Source organism: Pleurodeles waltl, chromosome 4_2, assembly GCF_031143425.1.
Source record: "Pleurodeles waltl isolate 20211129_DDA chromosome 4_2, aPleWal1.hap1.20221129, whole genome shotgun sequence".
Classification (NCBI taxonomy): Eukaryota; Metazoa; Chordata; class Amphibia; order Caudata; family Salamandridae; genus Pleurodeles; species Pleurodeles waltl.
In genome coordinates, this window is record NC_090443.1 from 624,205,918 (window position 1) to 624,225,194 (window position 19,277).

The 19,277-nt window shown below is 42.7% G+C and overlaps 1 protein-coding gene across 2 annotated transcripts in view; it reads left to right on the forward strand.

Annotated features, from left to right (window-relative positions):
* TTLL7 (tubulin tyrosine ligase like 7) overlaps positions 1-19,277 on the forward strand; it is a 950,867-nt gene that overhangs the window by 743,823 nt on the left and 187,767 nt on the right. For both annotated transcript variants that reach the window (XM_069232204.1, XM_069232205.1), the window contains 2 exons: positions 4,319-4,599; positions 14,664-14,798. In XM_069232204.1, coding sequence (XP_069088305.1) covers positions 4,319-4,599; positions 14,664-14,798 — 416 coding nt within the window. The remainder of the gene's footprint in view (positions 1-4,318; positions 4,600-14,663; positions 14,799-19,277) is intronic.

Consider the following 19,277-nt stretch of genomic DNA (forward strand, 5'->3'; position numbering starts at 1 on the left):
GGGACGTTTACCGTGCACGACATTGCTAAAGATTTGAATGCTTTGTTTCTTTAAGTGTGCATTTTGTAATGGCACGCACAGGTTTTGCAACTCCAGCGTGAGTCAAATAAAGATCTGACTAATTGAATCCACTGACACGTTTAATATAAGCTTTGTGGTCTCGATTTATACTAATTGCACAGCTGAGAAAAGCATTACTCAGAGAAAATAAGCAGAACAATTAACATACTACTTACCTTGCGTTAGCTGCATAATTCCACATATACAATTTCTCTGAGACAGCACAGAGGTCAAAACAACTAGTCTAGCCAAGGATGAGGACCATCTTCTGAACCTCAAAGCCAGAACATGCGGTCCTGACTCCCTTTCATATTTCTGCCTCCATTTTTGTCCTTGTGTTTGAGGTCTAGTGCCATCATGTTTTGCTGAATTGGCATCACCGAGAGTCAAACAGCTGTATACTGAATATGGTCCACCCAGGGAAGAACTTTAAGGTCACAGAATGACCTCCTTCAGATCCATCAAGAAAGCAGGTTCACAAACACCTATAAGAATCGAAAGACGAGATCCTCAAATTATTTGTGAAAAGCACCATACAAGGTATGCGAAAGGAGCAAATGCATGGAGTATTTTGCTTTAGAAGTCGGATCTATATAAACTCAACAAGTATCTAAAAAACTGGGTTTCATGCTTTGCCATTATACAGAATATACTTTCTTTAATCAAATGGGTGACATTTATATTCATCCCTGCCACAGAAATTATCTGTGCTTAATGATGGATGCCCAGCACAACCACACCAGGATCCAACCTTTCATCTGGAAGTAGGAACCTGGCATATTCACCAAGTGCATGGCACTGGTAGTTGCTGACCTATGGAGTCGTAGTCTAGCACTAGTCCCATATAGCAAGGATTCGCTCACCAGAGCACCGCCACATATTCAAGGTTGGCAGTTCCGTCCATCATTCAGCTGCAGTTAAAGCTGGGTCTTGCTCTGAACGTCAGGAAGTATAACCTCCAGCTTTCAAAGCGCATCATGTTTAAGGGTACTGAGATTGCTACAGTATAAAGTCAACTCCAACCCTCTGCAGAAAGAAGTCATAAACACATAACCTTGACCTCTTACATTCAGTCTCAAAGAAGTATAGCTGACAGTGAGCTGAAGGAGTTCTTAAGTGTGTACGTCTTCATCTTGCTTTTGCCCCAGTGCTAGCTTCGTAGGTCAAGGGAGAATGGGATAACTTAGTCAGGTTAACTCTGCAGGTGAAAACATCAGTACTCTGACATCTGATCAGCTACAAGATTCTCACTGGCCAAAATACATTTCTTAATTTATAAACAGCTTTAAAGGGGATACAAAAGTTTGTTTTTTAGTTGTTGATTGTGTGATCGTACTTACACTTAATAATTACTGACTTTAAATACAATTTGAATTTCCAAATTGCTTTATTGTCTCCCTAAGAAAACAATATTTATTATACTTGTTCCCCACAAAACCCAGTACTTAGGCAAGCATTGTATGGGTAAGATTCAGGTATGTTTTTGATGTTTTATTTTTACCAATGGTCACAGTTTTGACCGCTTTGGTTTCTTTGCCAGCCTCCTTTTCAGTGGCAGCTGGTGACATTTGAAAGTGGTGGGGCGTAAAAGTTGGGTATGATTTTTATGTAGCCAGTGAAGCGAGCAAGCTTAATGGTCAAACATGGGGTCCTAGGTGAGTCCTCCTCACAAGAAAAAAGTTAAAAAAAGATTAACAAATGGTGTTTTTGAGAGCAAATTAATTTAGTGAGAAAGCAAGGTTTATAAAGAGTGGGAACGAATAGTCTTGAAATACTAAACACATTAAAAACTGCCCCATATCATACTGCATTAATATGTTCAACAGTTACTTCAATGTGCACATTTTACAGCGTGACAACTTAAGACCCTTTAAAGCGTGTGCTTGCCCATTGTCTTGCACTGCACGCTGCATCAACTTTGGAAGAAAATGCTCTAACCAGCCATCAGCAAGCACCCAGAACTGTTAGCTGCAATCAAGCTTACAGATATATATGCAGACAAATCTTTAAGTGGGATGAGAAAAGTGGGAGCTCTCTAAAAGGGAACAAGGAAAATAAATTTCTGTTATTCCTATAGTGTGCCACCCAGCCTGTATTTTGGTTTCTCTCTGAGATCTTATTGCATCCAGAAATATAACACAACTGACATACACCTAAAACTTGCCAGTACTATTGGCTTTATCAGTGGTTGTTAGCAGTTTAAGATAAATGAGTAACAAAAATGACTAGTTATAAATAGTTAATATTGGAAATGTTTCAATTCTGAACTTGTGAGACTGTGACTTAAATTTTATTGAGGTCTATGGAAGGAGTATGGCCTTCAGTTATGTGTGCATTACGTTAGACATGTATCCCTTTTTCTCTTCACATCTCATCGATCAGCACATTTTCAACCTCCTCTCTATCCTCTTCAGCACCCGCTTTGCCCTCTTCACTGAAAGCACTCACTTGCATCGCCCACATCTTACCACCCCAAACATATACTGCACGTATTCACATTTAAACACTTTAGTTCATTTTGCTTTTGCCTTCTAAATATGTTGACGCACCCCTTCACACACATTCACACTGAATTTCATTTGCAACTGTAATAAATAACCATTGTTCTGTGTGCTCTGCAGAGAGACCAACCCACTGTCAGACACTGCTTTTCCTTCAGCCTCTGCACCAGCACTCTCAATCAAAGGCCCTCATAAACACCTGGCACGAGTCAAAGTATGCACTATGCAAGAGTAATATGATGCAAAGAAACACAGCATGATGAAACAGCTAACTCTCTTGGGGAATGCAACATTAAGTAAAAAGTGAAATAAGAGGAACTATAGGGCTGACACACATTACATACATTTTAACATTCATTGCTTGCATATCAATCCATGTTTGTGGCATTAATTTTAATGGCATGAAGATGGGAAAGGCTTTAATGCCATACAGCAGATAACTACCTTTACTGTAAGCATGTATTTATTCCCTTTCGCTTGACTCAGATATTTGGATCCATTTTGCAAGGGAGCAGGACCCTGCTCGCCTTTTGGAACAGTTCCACGAGAAACAAATACAGCAGCTCCACTTCTAAAGGAGCCAGGGATCTGCAGCCAGGGCCTGGGGTGTCACATGGGGGAGGTTAGTGTGACAATGGGTCTCAGTAAAGTAAAAACAACACAAGATTAGCATTATAACACTTACCGTTACCAAAGACAAAGTACTAAATCGCACATGCTCGCATCCACTCCTACTGCATGACGAATGGGAAAATGGTGGGGACCATGCCTGTTAATGACAGATGGCTGCCCTCATGCAAGGATGAAGACTCTGACGCCCAAAATCATGATGCTAAAAGTATCACTGGCCTATAATGGATACTGCCATAGACCACAATGGAAATGAAGTACTTTAAAGCAGTCAGCCCTGCATCATGCGTCACAGTGTAGAAAGCTGATTTACTCCCTGGCTTCCGTCTCGTGCTTCAAAGCGTGGCAAGGCAGTCAGTCTGCGACAGACAGATCAGACTTAAATGGATTGATTTGTTTAGTGATTTGATTGTGTCTCTAAACAGATCGATCTATTTGATATTTTTTATATGAATGTGTAGGAATTTCAGAGGGGTGCAGCCCCTCAGCCCTAAAAGAGAAACTGCATCTGCTCCTTTTACTGCCCTGTGATGCCCAGCATGTGGACAAACTGTCCCTGGAGTCTGTTGTGCCACTGAGAGTGCAGATACAGCACGTTTTGTGCAGCACTGACTTCAGCAACAACAGCCAAGGAACTGATTGCTAGTCATCCAAGCACAGTAACCAATGGCAAGGACATCACATAGGGGCTACAGTTGTTTGCAACTAGAAACCGCATGTTCTCTGGGCAAAACCTATACCTGCCTTTTATCGCCTTCTCTGAGTTTAGTTATTTGTTAGTTTTACTATTTTTGTCAAGTTCAAGGAGCGTGTAATGTGATATATTGTGATAATTTAGGGCCTTAAAATGAGGTGATGTATTTCCCTGTGAATAAAGATAAGGATGAATGTATCCTGTTGTAAGGAACAGTACCTCTGAGCGTTTTATTATCAATTCCTATAATGCATATTGTACATTTTATTGTCTAACAGTTATAGTATAAAAAAACATATCTCTCAGGTAAGTGAAGACCATATAGTATGGAAGAGGCTAGTAAAGGATACATGAGCACACGAACAAGGACCTAAGATTTGTAATGTAGATACATATTGTGTTTTGTTTTAACGAGATATGTCTTCTTATGCAGGTAGGATGCATTGGAAACCCCCTCTCAAAAATGTAAAAGTGCCGTCACACACATCCTCACCATCTTCTACAACCCCCATAAGGCGCTCTGTGAGTTGTCCTCGTTCAATGTCTGCCATGACGTCACAGTCTCATTGCTCTGAACAGCGAGTTTTTTCTGCAAAACCATCCACACCAGTAAGGAGGCCGTTATCAGGGAACAGATCACATTCTTTAAATCGAAGTCCATTTCTGAACAGAGTGCCTCACACCACCACCTTGGGTACAATCTATTCATCCGCGGTGAGTAAAATGATCCTCTAATGCCTAGATTTTTTCTAGTATCGGTACTAATGCAAACATTTAGGATGAGTAAAGTTATTGGCGTACACGTGGGGCATGAATATTAATATTTGCTGAGTTTGTTAAGTTCCTACTATTTATGAATTCCTGCTCTGGGACTGAAGCATAACATCCAGTTACAGAATTCCCACCATCATGCATTTTGCCCATAATGAACAGCCTCACTCGTAATCCTACCCATAGCTTTGAAAATGTACGTATAGATTTCACATAAAAAGACATTCGTGTTTCACTTTTATTGATCTTACTTCATAGAATGCTTAAACGAATTAACTCGAGCACACTCATATTTTGAATTTGAAGGGTGAAAGAGAAATTTCGCATTGCCACTTGTGAAAAATGATTACCGATGGTTCACCATGACTACCAGGAATGGATAATTGGTCCAACTCACCACAAATGATAGCCAAATATCGGTGTAATTTCTTAATTCCGTGGTTAAAATGTTTAATTATTCATTCTGAAGGTGCCAGGTTTCTTGAGAAAAGGTCAGTGGAAAGGTCAGGATATGCTCAGTCATGGCATCAGACAAAGGTGGCTCGTGCCTCTCCGTTTCTGCACATTGGCTCCAGGGGATTATTTCTGGTTCATGTAAACGTGCATGGCGGTAACACCAAGAAATTTCATATATATATATATATATATATATATCATATCATATCATTAAGAGCATTGGATCTGTACTGAACTGTTGTTATTTCCAGCAAGACCACAGCTACTCCGTCTGCATGAGAGGGAAGAAATATGTGGTTTTAAAACTGTATAGGACAGTGCCAAGTATTTCCGAGCTGACTAGATTTTAAATTGTAAATAGATGTAGGTCAATTTTGGTGATCTTGTGGTACTCTTGGTTACTATACAAAGGCTGAAAGGACTGTGGAGTTGTTGAAAGCAGCCTCTTTCTAGCTTGGTTACCCACACTTTTTGCCTGTTTGTCAGTGTGTTTGACTGTGTTCACTGGGATCCTGCTATCTAGGATCCCAGTGATTATGCCCTCTCCTTTAAATTTGGTTGCTGGAACCAGTTTTCACTGCACATTTGGCATACTGGTAACCCCATGTAAGACCCTAGTATATGGTACATAGGTCCCCAGGGCATTTGGATTTGGGTTCCAGGGGACCCTATGGGCTGCAGCAGTTATTCTGCCACCCATAGGGAGCCCATACAAAGGGTTCTGCAGCACTGCCATTGCAGACTCCGTGAATCGGGTGCATGCACCTGTTTTCACTATAGGTCACTGCACAAGGTCACTGTAAGTCACCCCTATGGTGGCTCTCTCATCCCAGAGGGCTGGGTGCAGGAACCAGTGTGTGAGGGAACCCCTGCATTAACAGAGGTACCCCCACAAGCTCCAGATCCACTTTCCTGGACTTTGTGAGTGGGGGATGTCATTTTACACGTGTACTGGACATAGGTCCATATTGGTAACTCCATATTGGTAACTCTGAACCTAGGCATGTTTGGCATCAAACATGTTGGATTTGTACCCCAATACTTCTGCAAGTATTGGTTGTATGATCTCATGCACTCTGGGGGCTCCTTAGAGGACCCACAGCATTGCTCCTACAGCCTTCTGAGGTTTTCCAGGCAGCCCAAGCTGCTGCCACCTCACTGACAGGTTTCTGCCCTCCTGTTGCTTGAAAAGCTGAAGCCCAGGAAGGCAGAACAAAGGATTTTCTTTGGGAGAGGGGCGTTACACCCTCTCCCTTTGGAAATAGGTGTTACTTGACTTGGGAGGGGTAGCCTCCCCAAGCCACTGGTATGATTTGAAGGACAAATTTGGTGCCCTCTGTGCATAAAGCAGTCTACACCAGTTCAGGGACTTCTAGTCCCTGCTCTGGTGCAAAACTGGACAATGGAAAGGGGAGGGACCACTCCCCTGTCCATCACTTCCCCATGGGTGATGCCCAGAGATCCTCCAGAGGGTCCCTGGGTTTTGCCATCTTGAATCCAAGGTTGGCAGGGAACCTTGGGAGCATCTGAGTGGCCAGGTCAGGCAGGTGACGTCAGAGCCCCCTCCTGATAGGTGATCACCGAGCTAGGTGACTAATCCCCCCTTTCAGGGCTATTTAGGGTCTCTCTTTTGGGTGGTTCCTCAGATTCGGGTTCTGACCGAAGAAACTGCATCTGGACTCACCAGGACCCTACAATCTTCAACAAATATGAAGACTTCGTCCTGCAACATTGTTTGCACTGCTCCTTCCAACTTCTAAAACATTTCCTTGGTCATGCAACCTCTGAGGACAGCCCATCTTCAGTCTGCACAGGAAAGAAGAACGAATCTTCCTTGGAGTGAAAGAGTCAATCCCCTGCACCTGCAGGCACCAACAGCAACAATGACCAGCTGCATGGATTCCCTCTCCTGCTGAGCTGCGTGGATCCTGCAACACAGGTGGTGGTCGGAAGTAGTTCAGATGGTCCTCTCTACCAGCTTTCCAACTTTGGTGGAGGTAAGCCCTTGCCTTCCCACGCAGGACAGTACCAGCTGCCAAGACTTGTTGGCACTTCCTCCAAGGGGTCTTCAGATATCATGTAGCTACAGCCCCCAGCATGCCTTTCTGCACTGCACAGCTCACTGAGTGGCTCTCCTGTGGAGTGGGACTCCTTTTTGTAGTGCTGCATGGGCTCCTTTTGCAACTTCTGTGTCTGCATCCTGTGGAACTCCTGTGCATGCTGCCTGTGCTTCTGTGAGCTCTCTGCAAAACTGAGAGCCCCCTCTGATTCCCCTTCCTGGGTTGAGTCCTCCTGGGTCTTATTGGTCCCCAACAGCACCACGTTCTGTCCACCACAAGTTTTGCCTGTGCCAAGGCTTGTTGGTGGAATCCGGACAAGCAAACCTAACTGCAATCTTCCTTCCAGCTTGGGACATCGCCTACATTCTCCAGGAACTCAACTCCGACTCCGGGACTGCAGTGCTGACTTTTTTTCCTCACCATCATCTAACTCCTGCTGTCCTCAGCTCCTGCCCCCACTGGACTCACTAGTGTCTTCTGGACTTGGTTCCCTCTCTCCTCAGGCCTTCTCTCCAGGAATCCACTGTTAGTTTCTTGCAGTCATCTCTGTTTTTTGCAATTCTCTTCCTTTCTTCTAAGTGGGTGTTCTGGGGAAATTCTAGTAAAGTACTCCTGTTTTCTGGTTGCTTCAGGGGGTTGTGATACTTACCTTTGTTCCTTCCTGGTACCCCCTGCGACCCTCTACACACTCCACTTACCTAGGTGGGGGTGACACTCTTGCATTCCATTTTTTTTAGTATATGGTTTGTGCTCCCCCAGGCCCACTTTTCTCTATTGTGTTTTACACTGTTTGCACTGTTTTCTAACTATTCTTATGCCTACTTCTGACATCTAGTGCATATATCTTGTGTATTACTTACCTCCTAAGGGAGTTTTGCCTCTATAGTATTTTTGGTGTTGTGTTACCTTAATAAAATACCTTTATTTTTGTAACACTGAGTGTATTCTTTCATGTGTGTAAGTGCTGTGTAACTACAATGATATTACATTGGCTTTGCATGTCTCCTAGATAAGCCTTGGCTGCTCATCCACAGCTACCTCTAGAGAACCTGGCTTCTAGACATTGCCTACACTTCACTAAGAGGGGATACCTGGACCTGGTATAAGGTGTAAGTACCATAGGTACCCACCACACACCAGGCTAGCTTCCTACAGGAGAAAACCAATTAACATGTACAGACATCATCTACCGTACGTGAATCAGATGGACTCTAACGCTTTCGGCCTGTCTAATGTAAGGATTTTTCTTGCTCATGCTAGATAACTCTTCCAATGTTTGATTACTGTGTTTTTAAACTGATTAGAAAGGGAGTCAAATGTTGTTACACAAGTCTTTAAGTCTTTTTTACGTGTTCTATGTGATACAAAAAGTGCTTTGCAGGTGTATTTCCCTCCATGTAGCACAATGATTTTCACAGGGTGTTTACTTCCAGACTTGTAGTTTTGCAGACATTGTGGTGGCTTGTGTCTTGATTTTTCATTTTGGGAACAGTCACACAGGAGCCTTAGAAAATGAAAAAGAGGTGAACTCTCACAAATAGTCCTTTGGTTATAGCTGTGAATAATGAGTAAATAATTTCTATCAGCTGGTTTCCTATAAGCCTCCCACTTTGGGGATCCATATTTTGATTTCAGCAGGAGATCCTAAAAGATAACATTTTTTTGTTGAGAGTCATTTTGAATCTTAGACATGGGCCTTTGGATTTAAACCACTCACTTAAGGCCTATCCTTCTCACTTGGAGCCTTACCAAATAATGAGGATGACTGTGTAATGTTACCCTAGGTGCATGTGGTATTGTAAGGGTTAGAGTTTGGTGATTTACATATACTTTAGACAGAATTAGAGTGAAGCAACCTCCCATCGACATCCCTTTTATTTGGAAAAAAAGTTACTTTTGTGGTGCGATCACTGAACAAGTCAATGAAGATAAAAGGAGACCAATTGGCTCTCTCAGTTATTCCTTTGTCAAAGACAGATTAGACTTTTGGGAAATGTTGATACAAAATGACACTACACTAAGAAAGATCAGAATATCAACAGCCAGATTATATGTTAGATACTGAAAAAGGTACAAGATGTCATTTGTGTCATTTCAGTAGGAGCACATGTTTTGATCTTTAAGATGTAGAACGATTGGGGAGGATAGAGAAGCAGAGTCTATTGGATCAGTGGCCCCTAGGTATTCTGACTATTCTTTTGGTAATCAAACTGGTTGCTTCTCCTTCTTCATCCAAACTGAACTTTTCTATTCTTATATCCTGAGTATAGTCTATTGTTAATTTCTTGTATTCTCTGTATTGGATAGAAGTCATATATATACTTTTCTGTATGTTTCCTTGTCAAGGATCACTAATACACCCATGCTGTTTGTTTGCTTTATACATATGTTGTCTCTGCTGGAGCGATTGTGGTGCAACCCTCTCATCTTTTGGAAGATTGTTAAATACCCTCTTTGTCTATTGTCTGGTGCGCCCTCTTCCTTAACCTCTTACTCTTTCAAAAATGGTCTGACTTTTGGTGAGAAATCATGTCCTTGAAACAAATCTGAGCCAAGTTGCATCTGCTGAAAGTGTCCACATGACTGACAACTGAATGACCACTGTGAGCCTGCAGCCCACCCTGCTTGGTTTATTTTTTAAAATGAATTCTTGCTTCTGTTAGCATGTTCCTGTTTTTATGATATTGTAGACTTCTTTAGTATATGTGTACACACTTTTGTGTGATATTTTCTGGAAACCCTTCTTCAGTTTAATCATTTTTGAGGTGGAGCTGTATCTTTAGATCTGGCTAATTCTGCTATAATTTCGTCACATCGCTTCTTGTAAGTAAGTCTTCTAAGGCATTAGACTGACTTGTAGTTTCTTTAATTTCAAATCAGGTTATTGTTGAAGTTGCTCCAAACCCATTTTTGTTGAAGTTCACCAGCACCTACATCTGTTAGATGCAGCCCTTCGGAATCAAGCACTAATGAAGCAGCATCTTTAAGCATGGAGCTTTCTCAGACAAATCAGGTTCAAATATCCATGCAGATGTGGCTGGGAATCTTTAACTCTCAGTTTGTATCTGATTTTTGAAAACAGAATTGTGAACACACTCTTTTAATTCTGCTCAGTCAAGAAGCAAAAAGTCACCTTACAACAGTCAGAGATTACCTTTGCGTGTATCTAAACTGGTTCAGAAGTGCCACAAGGTCAAGCATACTGTTAATCAGTGCTCATAAAGCAATACTGAAATGTTCTTGCACTCCCTTTTTCTATGCTACGAGGTTTTTTGTGAACAGTGTTACAAGGAAATTCATTTCCCATCTTATTTTAATAGCTGGGGGTAAGTTCATGGTGAAGGAGTTCTCTGGTCTCCTTCATTTTACCCACCATTAGCGAGTTCAGCCAACTTGACTTCAAATGCATTGTGGCACATTATGCTGGCACTATCTCAGGGATCCTGCTGGGAATCCTATACATGTTCTGCAAGAGACCTTCTCCAGAAATGAGTCACATGTCAGTAGTTATACCCATCCCCAGATTTACATGCAGTATGATCAGGACAACTCTCATCTTGAAATATATATATAGTGCCCATGCCCACTAAAGCTTGCTCTGCCCTCCTGGATGGCTCATTATCCTCAACCCCAGATTGTAGTTTAATTACATTTATAGAAACATTTGTAGTATTCAAAAGTGAACACTCACATAAAATAGTATTGCAGGTTGGAGTCCTGGCATGCAGATGTGCTCAGTGTGCCGTCCACCCATGAAACACAGCTTTCAAACGTACATTGAACCAAGGAAAGCTGTATTACTTTTTAGAGAGGGAAATTAAGACAAATCCTGTTCCAGTAAATTGCACAACTCCAGTGGGTACGTGCAGATTTCCGTCAAGGATGGCCCAGAAGAGACCAGTATCAGAGTACTGGGTTAAGAATCTAGAATAGTGAAATCAGTCCTCAACTGCTTTCAACCCTGGAAGATACCAAACATCTATCCCTTGGTTACACAGACAAACTTGAGCGTTCTTTTTCAGTACTTGAAACTATTTGCCATGTTAGTCAGGAAAATTCAGAACCTATCATTTTTATTGTGTAAAGTTACACTAAGGGCCAGATGTATCAAAGGGTTTTTCCCATTCTGTGTCAATGGGAAAAATTTGTTCGTACATATGGCCCTAAATGCCTAGAATGTGTCCCTCCTTCTCTGTTGCCTATCCACACAATCAAAATTAAATGTCACAACTTATCGATTCTAAAACACACAACTTATTATTGGACACTTCACTGCTATCTCAAAAAATATTATGTTTGTTTGAGTATTCATGCCACCAACCCGCGCTACACCACATTATTAATCAGGCCAGAGTTAGGACTCAATAACATGCTCATGCAACAATGTTCTGTATACTGTTAAGTTCCTGAAATACCCATGCGGGGTTTCCTGCAAAGCTTAAACTGAAAAATTAAATTAACTTCTGTCACCACACAATTATACAGAGGTCTGCAGAATCCAGTGGGAGTACATGTTTCAAGCTTAAGACAAAGCAAGGTGGATCTGAAGGTGGTAGTACTCATTTTGGATTATATAAAACACAGATACAGAAGCAAAGAGATTAAATTAATTTTGCTCTTTTAAACACAAAACCAATTCAAACAAAAACATGTTGGAAACAGTATCCAACTTAATTATATTTTCATAATTGTAAATGTTCCCTCCACAGCTGTCGTATTTGACAAGGAAGGCTCTTTGTATCACACATATGCAGTCATTTTTTATTAATACCTGTGTCACTTCAACGCTCTACTGGTTGCTTTGCTTCGCTATTGCATGCAGAGGCATACATTGGAGGCAAACTAAGCTGCAGACTAATTCTTCGTCTCAGGACAAGACCTGACTTCTTTGCAAAGCCTCCAAATTCTTATTTTAAATTACAGCTCCTTGTTGTGAAATATTTGCGAATTGTGTTGCTTAATACTAACTGTTCAGCACCTTTTGAGCAGTGTTTCACACTCATGGTTTTGACCAAGAAATGAACCGCTTGACATTTATTAGAAATTGTGTCTATCCAGAGTGGTATCTTCTTTTCAGTAAGATACTGGTGAAGGTTTCCTGGCATGCATGTTAAAATGCATCATTCTTTCCATTACCCCATTTTTTCAGGCTTCAACAAATTAATTCCAGACTGCAGGTTCACTTTGCAGTTTACAGCAGAATGACCCAAGTAGCAGATGAAGGAGAACCAATTCGGAAAATTGTGGAAGTTTTCTCTTTTTTAACAACATTGTGACTGATTTTATTGTCATTAATATTCTTTGTATGGTCTTTTTATTTCGTAAATTGACAGTTATGGCTAAGCAAGATGTGTACACTATGGGGCATATTTAAACTTTTTGGTGCAAAACTGCGCTAACGCAGTTTTGCACCAAAAGGTTTACTGCCAGCTTTCGCCATTTCTGAGCACCAGCTGGGCACTATATGAATGGATTGGCACAAGCCGGTGCTAAGCTTGGGCTAGCGTCAACAAAAATGACATGGGGTTAGGAGGTTGTGCGTCAATAAATGCCGCACAACAGCAAAAATAAAAAATGCCGCTAACCAGCCTTGCGTCATTTCCAGGCGCAAACCCATCCTAAAACATGAATCCTGTCTTAGAAAAGACAGGAGTCATGCCCACCACCCCAGTGACAAGCACAGGGGACCAGTGTCCTCAGGGCATGGCCATTGCACCCAGTGCCGTGCAGGCAGCCCCTTGTTAGGGCCCCCAATGGCACTAAAAAAGATAAACCAAAATAATCACCTATACTTACCCTACTTAACTGCGATGGGGTCCCCCTTCCTCTGGTGTCCCTCTGGTGTGTGCGCGGGTGTTCCTGGGGCTTGGGGTGGGCACCTGTGGGCCCATTCCATGGTGTATGACCATGTAAATGGGATCACAGGTACCCTAATGCCTGGTCTGACCCAGGCATTAAATAATGGCGATAAGCTTTATTTGGGGCCACATCCCACCCGTTTGTCATTTTTGTACGGGGGGATATATAAGGTGCTGTGGAGATAGCCCCATATTTGGATGGGAACGCCTACCTTGCATCTCATTGATGCAAGGTAGGTTTACGCATCCAAATCATGGTGCAAACTCCAATATTTTGACGCTAGCCATGTCTACAGTCAAAATATAAATATGGAGTTAAGTGTGTGCCGCATTTGCGTAAAAAGATGGCGCAAATGCATCACAAAGTATAAATATGCCCCCAATTATGAAAATAAAAAAAGAGCTATTGGGTACTCCAGCATGCTAAAGAAACTGAAGTGGGCCTTTTTTGGTTCTATATGAGAATGAGTACTCACAATTACATTAATACAAGGTGATCCAGAATTATTTTTTTGACTTGGCGAGCAGTCGTCAATGTACCGCTCTATGCATTCTACTAAATTAAGCAGCATGGGTGTTCTCTCATCTACTGTACACATTGTCTGCCGACATTCAGTAACAACTTGAAACATCACTTATGTCGGTATTATCACAACTTTAGTTTTATGCATTCACTTTGTGTGTTGCTTCCCTACAAACTATTAACTTAATTAAATTTTTATAAAGCGTTTGCCTGGTGAAGGAAATTTGAGAAAAAAAATTCTATTGGAAGCACCTGCTAGACTAATAGAGGCATCATATTTGCTAAACTTTGGGTCTCATTGTGACTGCTCTGGAAATCTTGATTTTGGCACAGACAGGAGCCTGCAGTGCACAGACCACGATCTTTCAAGTGGCGCAGATTGAGCGAGCTAACAGTCAACAGTTTTCCGCCATGCGTATTTGAATGGCGTGCCCTACAGTATATCTCTGCGTTATTTCCTCAGGATGTGTAATACGAAATCAAATCTGAGTTAAGTTTCCTATAAGATGCTCGCTCCTCACACAACAACATCTATCTGCTTTCATGTGATGTACGTGACTGTCTCACAAGACAATTGTATTTATTAGGGCGTCATGCCTTTGGCGCCATTTTCCTTTAGTTCTCAGGGCTCAGTTTTCCACTTCATGTGTCGTAATTTCTTTTCTGCCCCACGAACATGGCTGAACTCCTCATAACTCATTTTGCGACATTCACCGCCCTGCCTTCTTCGTGGTTAGACGCACTGCTGCTGGAAAAACGGCAGCGCATAATTGAAATGTCACAGTTAGTTTAACGATTCCATCAATCGATGTGTTTATTTTGGGAAATGCATTCATTTGGCACAGCAGCGTAGGTAATGAAGAACCCCCAGAGGAGCGAGGTGATTCCATGACGGCTCCTGTTGCTAAAGATATTGTTTGCGAGGAGGCCTAGACTTGGATGCAAAACAGGCTGCGCGCACTTTGAGAAGGACGCCCCAAATCAGTGTGGAATAAAGTTACTTCATTTAAATTCTACCATGAGTTTATGAGTATGTCAAAACCTCTCTAATAAAATGTTGCTGTAGTGCTAATCCGTGCTCCCCTCAGAATATTTTCTTTTCTTTTGTAGAGCGAAACATTGTTGCCTCACAGGACCAAAGAGCAAGAGGAAGAACTGACAAAGCAGACTCTCGTTGTCCTCAACGACATGAGGATCAGGTTTCCGGGAAAGACAGATGAAGAAGCAGAGGCAATATTGGAAGAGGTAAATGCTGGAGCAGGAAACCCGACTTTGATCATCCTACATGTTTTATGCGTCTCAGGGACTCTGTCATAGCAGGACCCCCAACATTAGGGTTTATGTATTACAGGTTGCACATGCGAGGCGTTTCATCATAATGTAAGTAAATCAGTGCAATGCTTTACGTAGTTTTGTGCTACGTGCGAAACATTAGTAAATTATCTACGCTGTGTTAAAGAGTGACTGCATCCATTTAAAAAATGTCCACCCCAGTGACGCTAAAAGATACATATATGAATGTTACACCAAATGAATATGAAGAAATAGCATTGGATTGAAGCTTGCCTCCATTAGGAACAATTGACCTCTGCCAGAGATCGCTTGGCCTCCCTGCCATTATTATTATATAATTGCAGCCACTCATCTCTCGTTAACCGTGACACCTGACTCCAAAGGGAAACCTCTTTTTGCATCTTTAATACATTTGTTTCATCCATGACCAATTTAGCTAAACTTGTGGAAATCATAATTGCAAATTCAATCTAGAAGGGTAGCACATTTATTGCAGATTTGTCAAAGGGTTCGAGAGCTAAAAGAAGGAGTCCAGCAATTTTTTATGGGTTTTCTTACAGCAGTGTGGTGGCACATTACTTAAAAAGGAATCAATGAAACATCAACAGATTTTCATGGTTCTAAGTTTTTTTCATCATGCTGCACCTTTTCGTGGTTTGGTGAAATTTCATCCTACAGTTCCTGGTATGTGGGGCGTAATATCAGTGTCTAATGTGCACCCACTAATACTAAAGCTTTACATTCTTTCCTCACAATCTGACACACCTGTGATCTGCCCTGCTCCTTTTTGTCCCACAGGAAATCTTTGGGCCCCATTCCAAAGGGAGCTGGTTGTGAAATTTCATCAGATACCAGTAACAGGCCCCAGGGTTAGCAGTTAGAGCCTTGTGTCCTGATGTATATTAGATTCCATCAACAGAAAAGGGTTAAGGTTTTCATTGTCAGTGAAAAGCTGCTCTCAAATGAAAATTAAAGTGAGTGGACACAGTACAATGTGGGGGTAGGGTCACAACAGTGAGCAGCACAGCTACAGGGGTACTCATGTGGGAAGCACCATTGGACATGGAAGAGCTGTTGTAGTGAAATGTTGATCAAGCAGCACAGTGGGAGGTCAATCCCATAAATAGCACAATGTGAGAAACCCAGCAGCTCTGGTGTGCTCTCTGTGATAAACAACAGCTATCGGGCCTGTACAATGAAAAGTACAGCTGAGAATGGAGTAGTCAGTGTGAAGCTCTGCTGGGGCTACTGGAAGGCGTCTTCACAGATGGGAGGAACACTTTTGGGACTAGGAAGCTGGTGCAGTGAGTAGCAGTCTAGTGAGAAGGACAGCTGAGGGGCACGCCAGTGCGAATTCCAGCTTGATCACATCTGGGTGTGGTAGAAATTGGATTACTGATTGACTGGGGTGTGTGTCCTGGTGAAGCAGCAACCACAATCCTAGTCAGGGTAAGGCACACGCAAACCCCAAATTAACACTTCAAATGGTAACACAGTAAAAATACCACACAAAAAGATCAGACACTGGGCGAGAAAAATAGATCTGAATTTAATATATAAAACAAGACCAAAATAACAAAAATCCGATCAGTAGAACCGGGTTATGATCTTTAAATATAAAAGTGAAAAATATCACCGAAAAGCATAAAATGCCAACTGGAGATATCTGGTCGTGCTGGATCCGGTCAAAGTAAAAATTTCAGGCTGACCATGATGGTGCGTGGGTTGGATACAGTCCTAGATTAGTCCAGCTGAAGGCTTACCTTCTCATGTTTTGTGCCAAGAGTCCTATTCACATTGGAGAGGGTTGCATGGAGCAAAGAGTGCATCGCAGGCATTGGTAAGCATGGCACGGAGAGCAGGCCGGGGGTTGCAGATGGGCAGGCTGGAACTTCGCAGTGGCAGTCCTCTGTGGACAATCGATGCTTGCTCTGCAAAGAGGTGGGTTGGCAGCAGCTTGTGCTGAATTTCGGTGCAAGTGGTGCGGTTCACGACTGAATGGGCCTTTTGTTGTCGAGAATAGCCCAAAAGCTTGATTTCAAGAGCCTGTGAGCTACACCAAGGGTCCAGGACCTAAGAGGCACAATTTGGTGTCAGGAACGCACTCCAGCCATGTCCAGGAGCTGGTTGTGGAGCCTTTTATGTCCCTGAGGCTCAGATCTGGAGGCCAGCAGACAAGCCCTTTCAGTCAGCCTGGGGTCCTGGGTTCAAGATGAGGTTGCAGGTCTAGTTCTTCATCCCCAGGCAAGAGGGCAGCAGGCCAGCACAGTAAGGCAGCAGTTCCTTTACAGCAGCAGTACAGCAGAGTGGCAGCCATTGTAGCAAGATAGCAGTCCTTCTTCCTGGCAGAGAGAAGTTCTGGAAGGTGGGAGAAGCTTCTTGAGAGTAGCTTTGAAGTGCATGGAATTCTCTATCACACCTGCCCAGACTCCCAGCTGGCTGAAGTGACAATGCAGGGCTGGTATAACACAGGCTATTCGGTTGTAAGTGGGGCTGTGCTCAGCTCCGCCCCCTCCCTGACAGCAGCTGTCCCATCCAGGCACACCTAATCCTTCTATTGTGTGACTGCCTGGGAAGAATTCACAAAGTCTGTCAGCTGCACCCAGTCATATGACCCAAGGCAGGCTACAGGCACAAAAGAGCTAAGGACAGGAACATGCCCACTTTCAGAAAGTGGCATTTTCAAAATATACTGAAAAAATTGACTTTACCATTAAAGAGGGTTTATCATTACAATGTCACCAACACCAGACATGACAAGCAACCAGCTTCCAATTGGAAATTAGAGATTATTAAATATAATAAGGAATCCCCAATGTTATACTCTGGGAGGCGTAGCCCTCATAGTACTGAAAAATAAATCTAGTAGCTTTCCACTACCAGGCCATTTAAAAGTTAAGGGTAGATGCACAACCATTTAATTGCACATTGACTACCTAGGGCCTACCTTAGGGGTGCTTTTTATGTAATAAAAGGGAGTTTATGGCTTAGCTATGAGGTTTAAATGTCAACTCCACATTGCAGTCTGAAACTGCAGTCAGGCTGCTATGGCAGGCCTGGGGCATGTTATACAGTGCTACTAAAGTGGGTGGCACAACCAGTGCTGCAGGCCCATTAGAAGCATTTAATTTCCAGGTCCTTGGCACATGAAATGCCACTTTACTTGGGACGTACAAGTAAATTAAGTATACCAATTGGGTATTAGCCAATTCCACCATGTATTAAGGAGAGAGTACAAGCGCTTGAGCATTGAGTTCTAAGGCCAACCAAAATAGGTTCAGTAAAATGGAGAAGGAGGGGCAAAATGTTTGGGGGAAGACCAGCCTAAGGCTGACAAGTCAAATAGGGCAGATAAAGGTAGTCTTTTTCTTAGAAGGACCACAGTTAGGATATTGCAATGTGAAGCATTCTTCTAGGAAGGATAGCTGCAGTACTCTGAGAAGCTGCAGAGAAGCAAATGTAGCCAGCATCACGAGGAGCTACAGAAAAACTATATTATACTATAACACTACATATAAATGCTATATTGCAAAGCTGAGTATGTGACTTTGAGAATGAAAACTCTGCAGCACAGGAATAAAACAACCTTCAAGAGATACAATTGGATATGAGAGGGAATGGATTGGTGCCAGAGCACTAAATCGAGGCCTTGGCACTGGCACGGAGCGAATCCTTGGGGTGTGTACATTGGTGAGTCTAATGTTTATTGACAAAAAGCTAGAAGCAAAGATGGGTCAGAAGTTAGGGGATATGAATAGATGTTTCGAATCTAACTCCAGCAGAGATGGGATGTGTACAGACTGAACAAGTAGGATGAAAAACACGGAAGGGGTGTTTAGTGGTAGCTGTACAGTTAGTGTTAGGATGTTCACAAGGAAATAAGTTTCTGTTAGTGGTGGTTGGGAGTGTGACTATATGGAGAGAAGGAGATAGTCACTGGAGAAAGGTTACTGGTTGTTGGATGAACATTTTGTTATGATGTTGGTGGTATGAGATTCAGAAGAGGTTAGTGGTGCCTACAGTCTGTCCTAGCAGGGCTTTTCAGCTCCACAGGGCTACTTTGTGAGTTCCATAGCAGATTGGTGCCAACTCTGATACAACTCTGACATGCTTTCTGAGCCACACACTCAACATTGTCTCATACGCCGATGATACTCAGCTAATCAACTCCCTCACCAACGACCCACTCACAGCCAAAGACAACTTCCATAACGGAATGAGGCCAGTTGCAGCCTGGATGAAGGAGCGTTGCCTCAAGCTAAATACCAAAAAAACAGAAGTCCGAGTCATCTGCAACAACCCCTCAGCCTGAACATCTCCTGGTGGCCCACTGCCCTTGGAAGCTCTCCGGCCCCCTCCGACCACGGCCGCAACTTCGGTTTCATCCTGGACTCAGCACTCTCGATGAACCGTCAAGCTAGCGCAGACTCC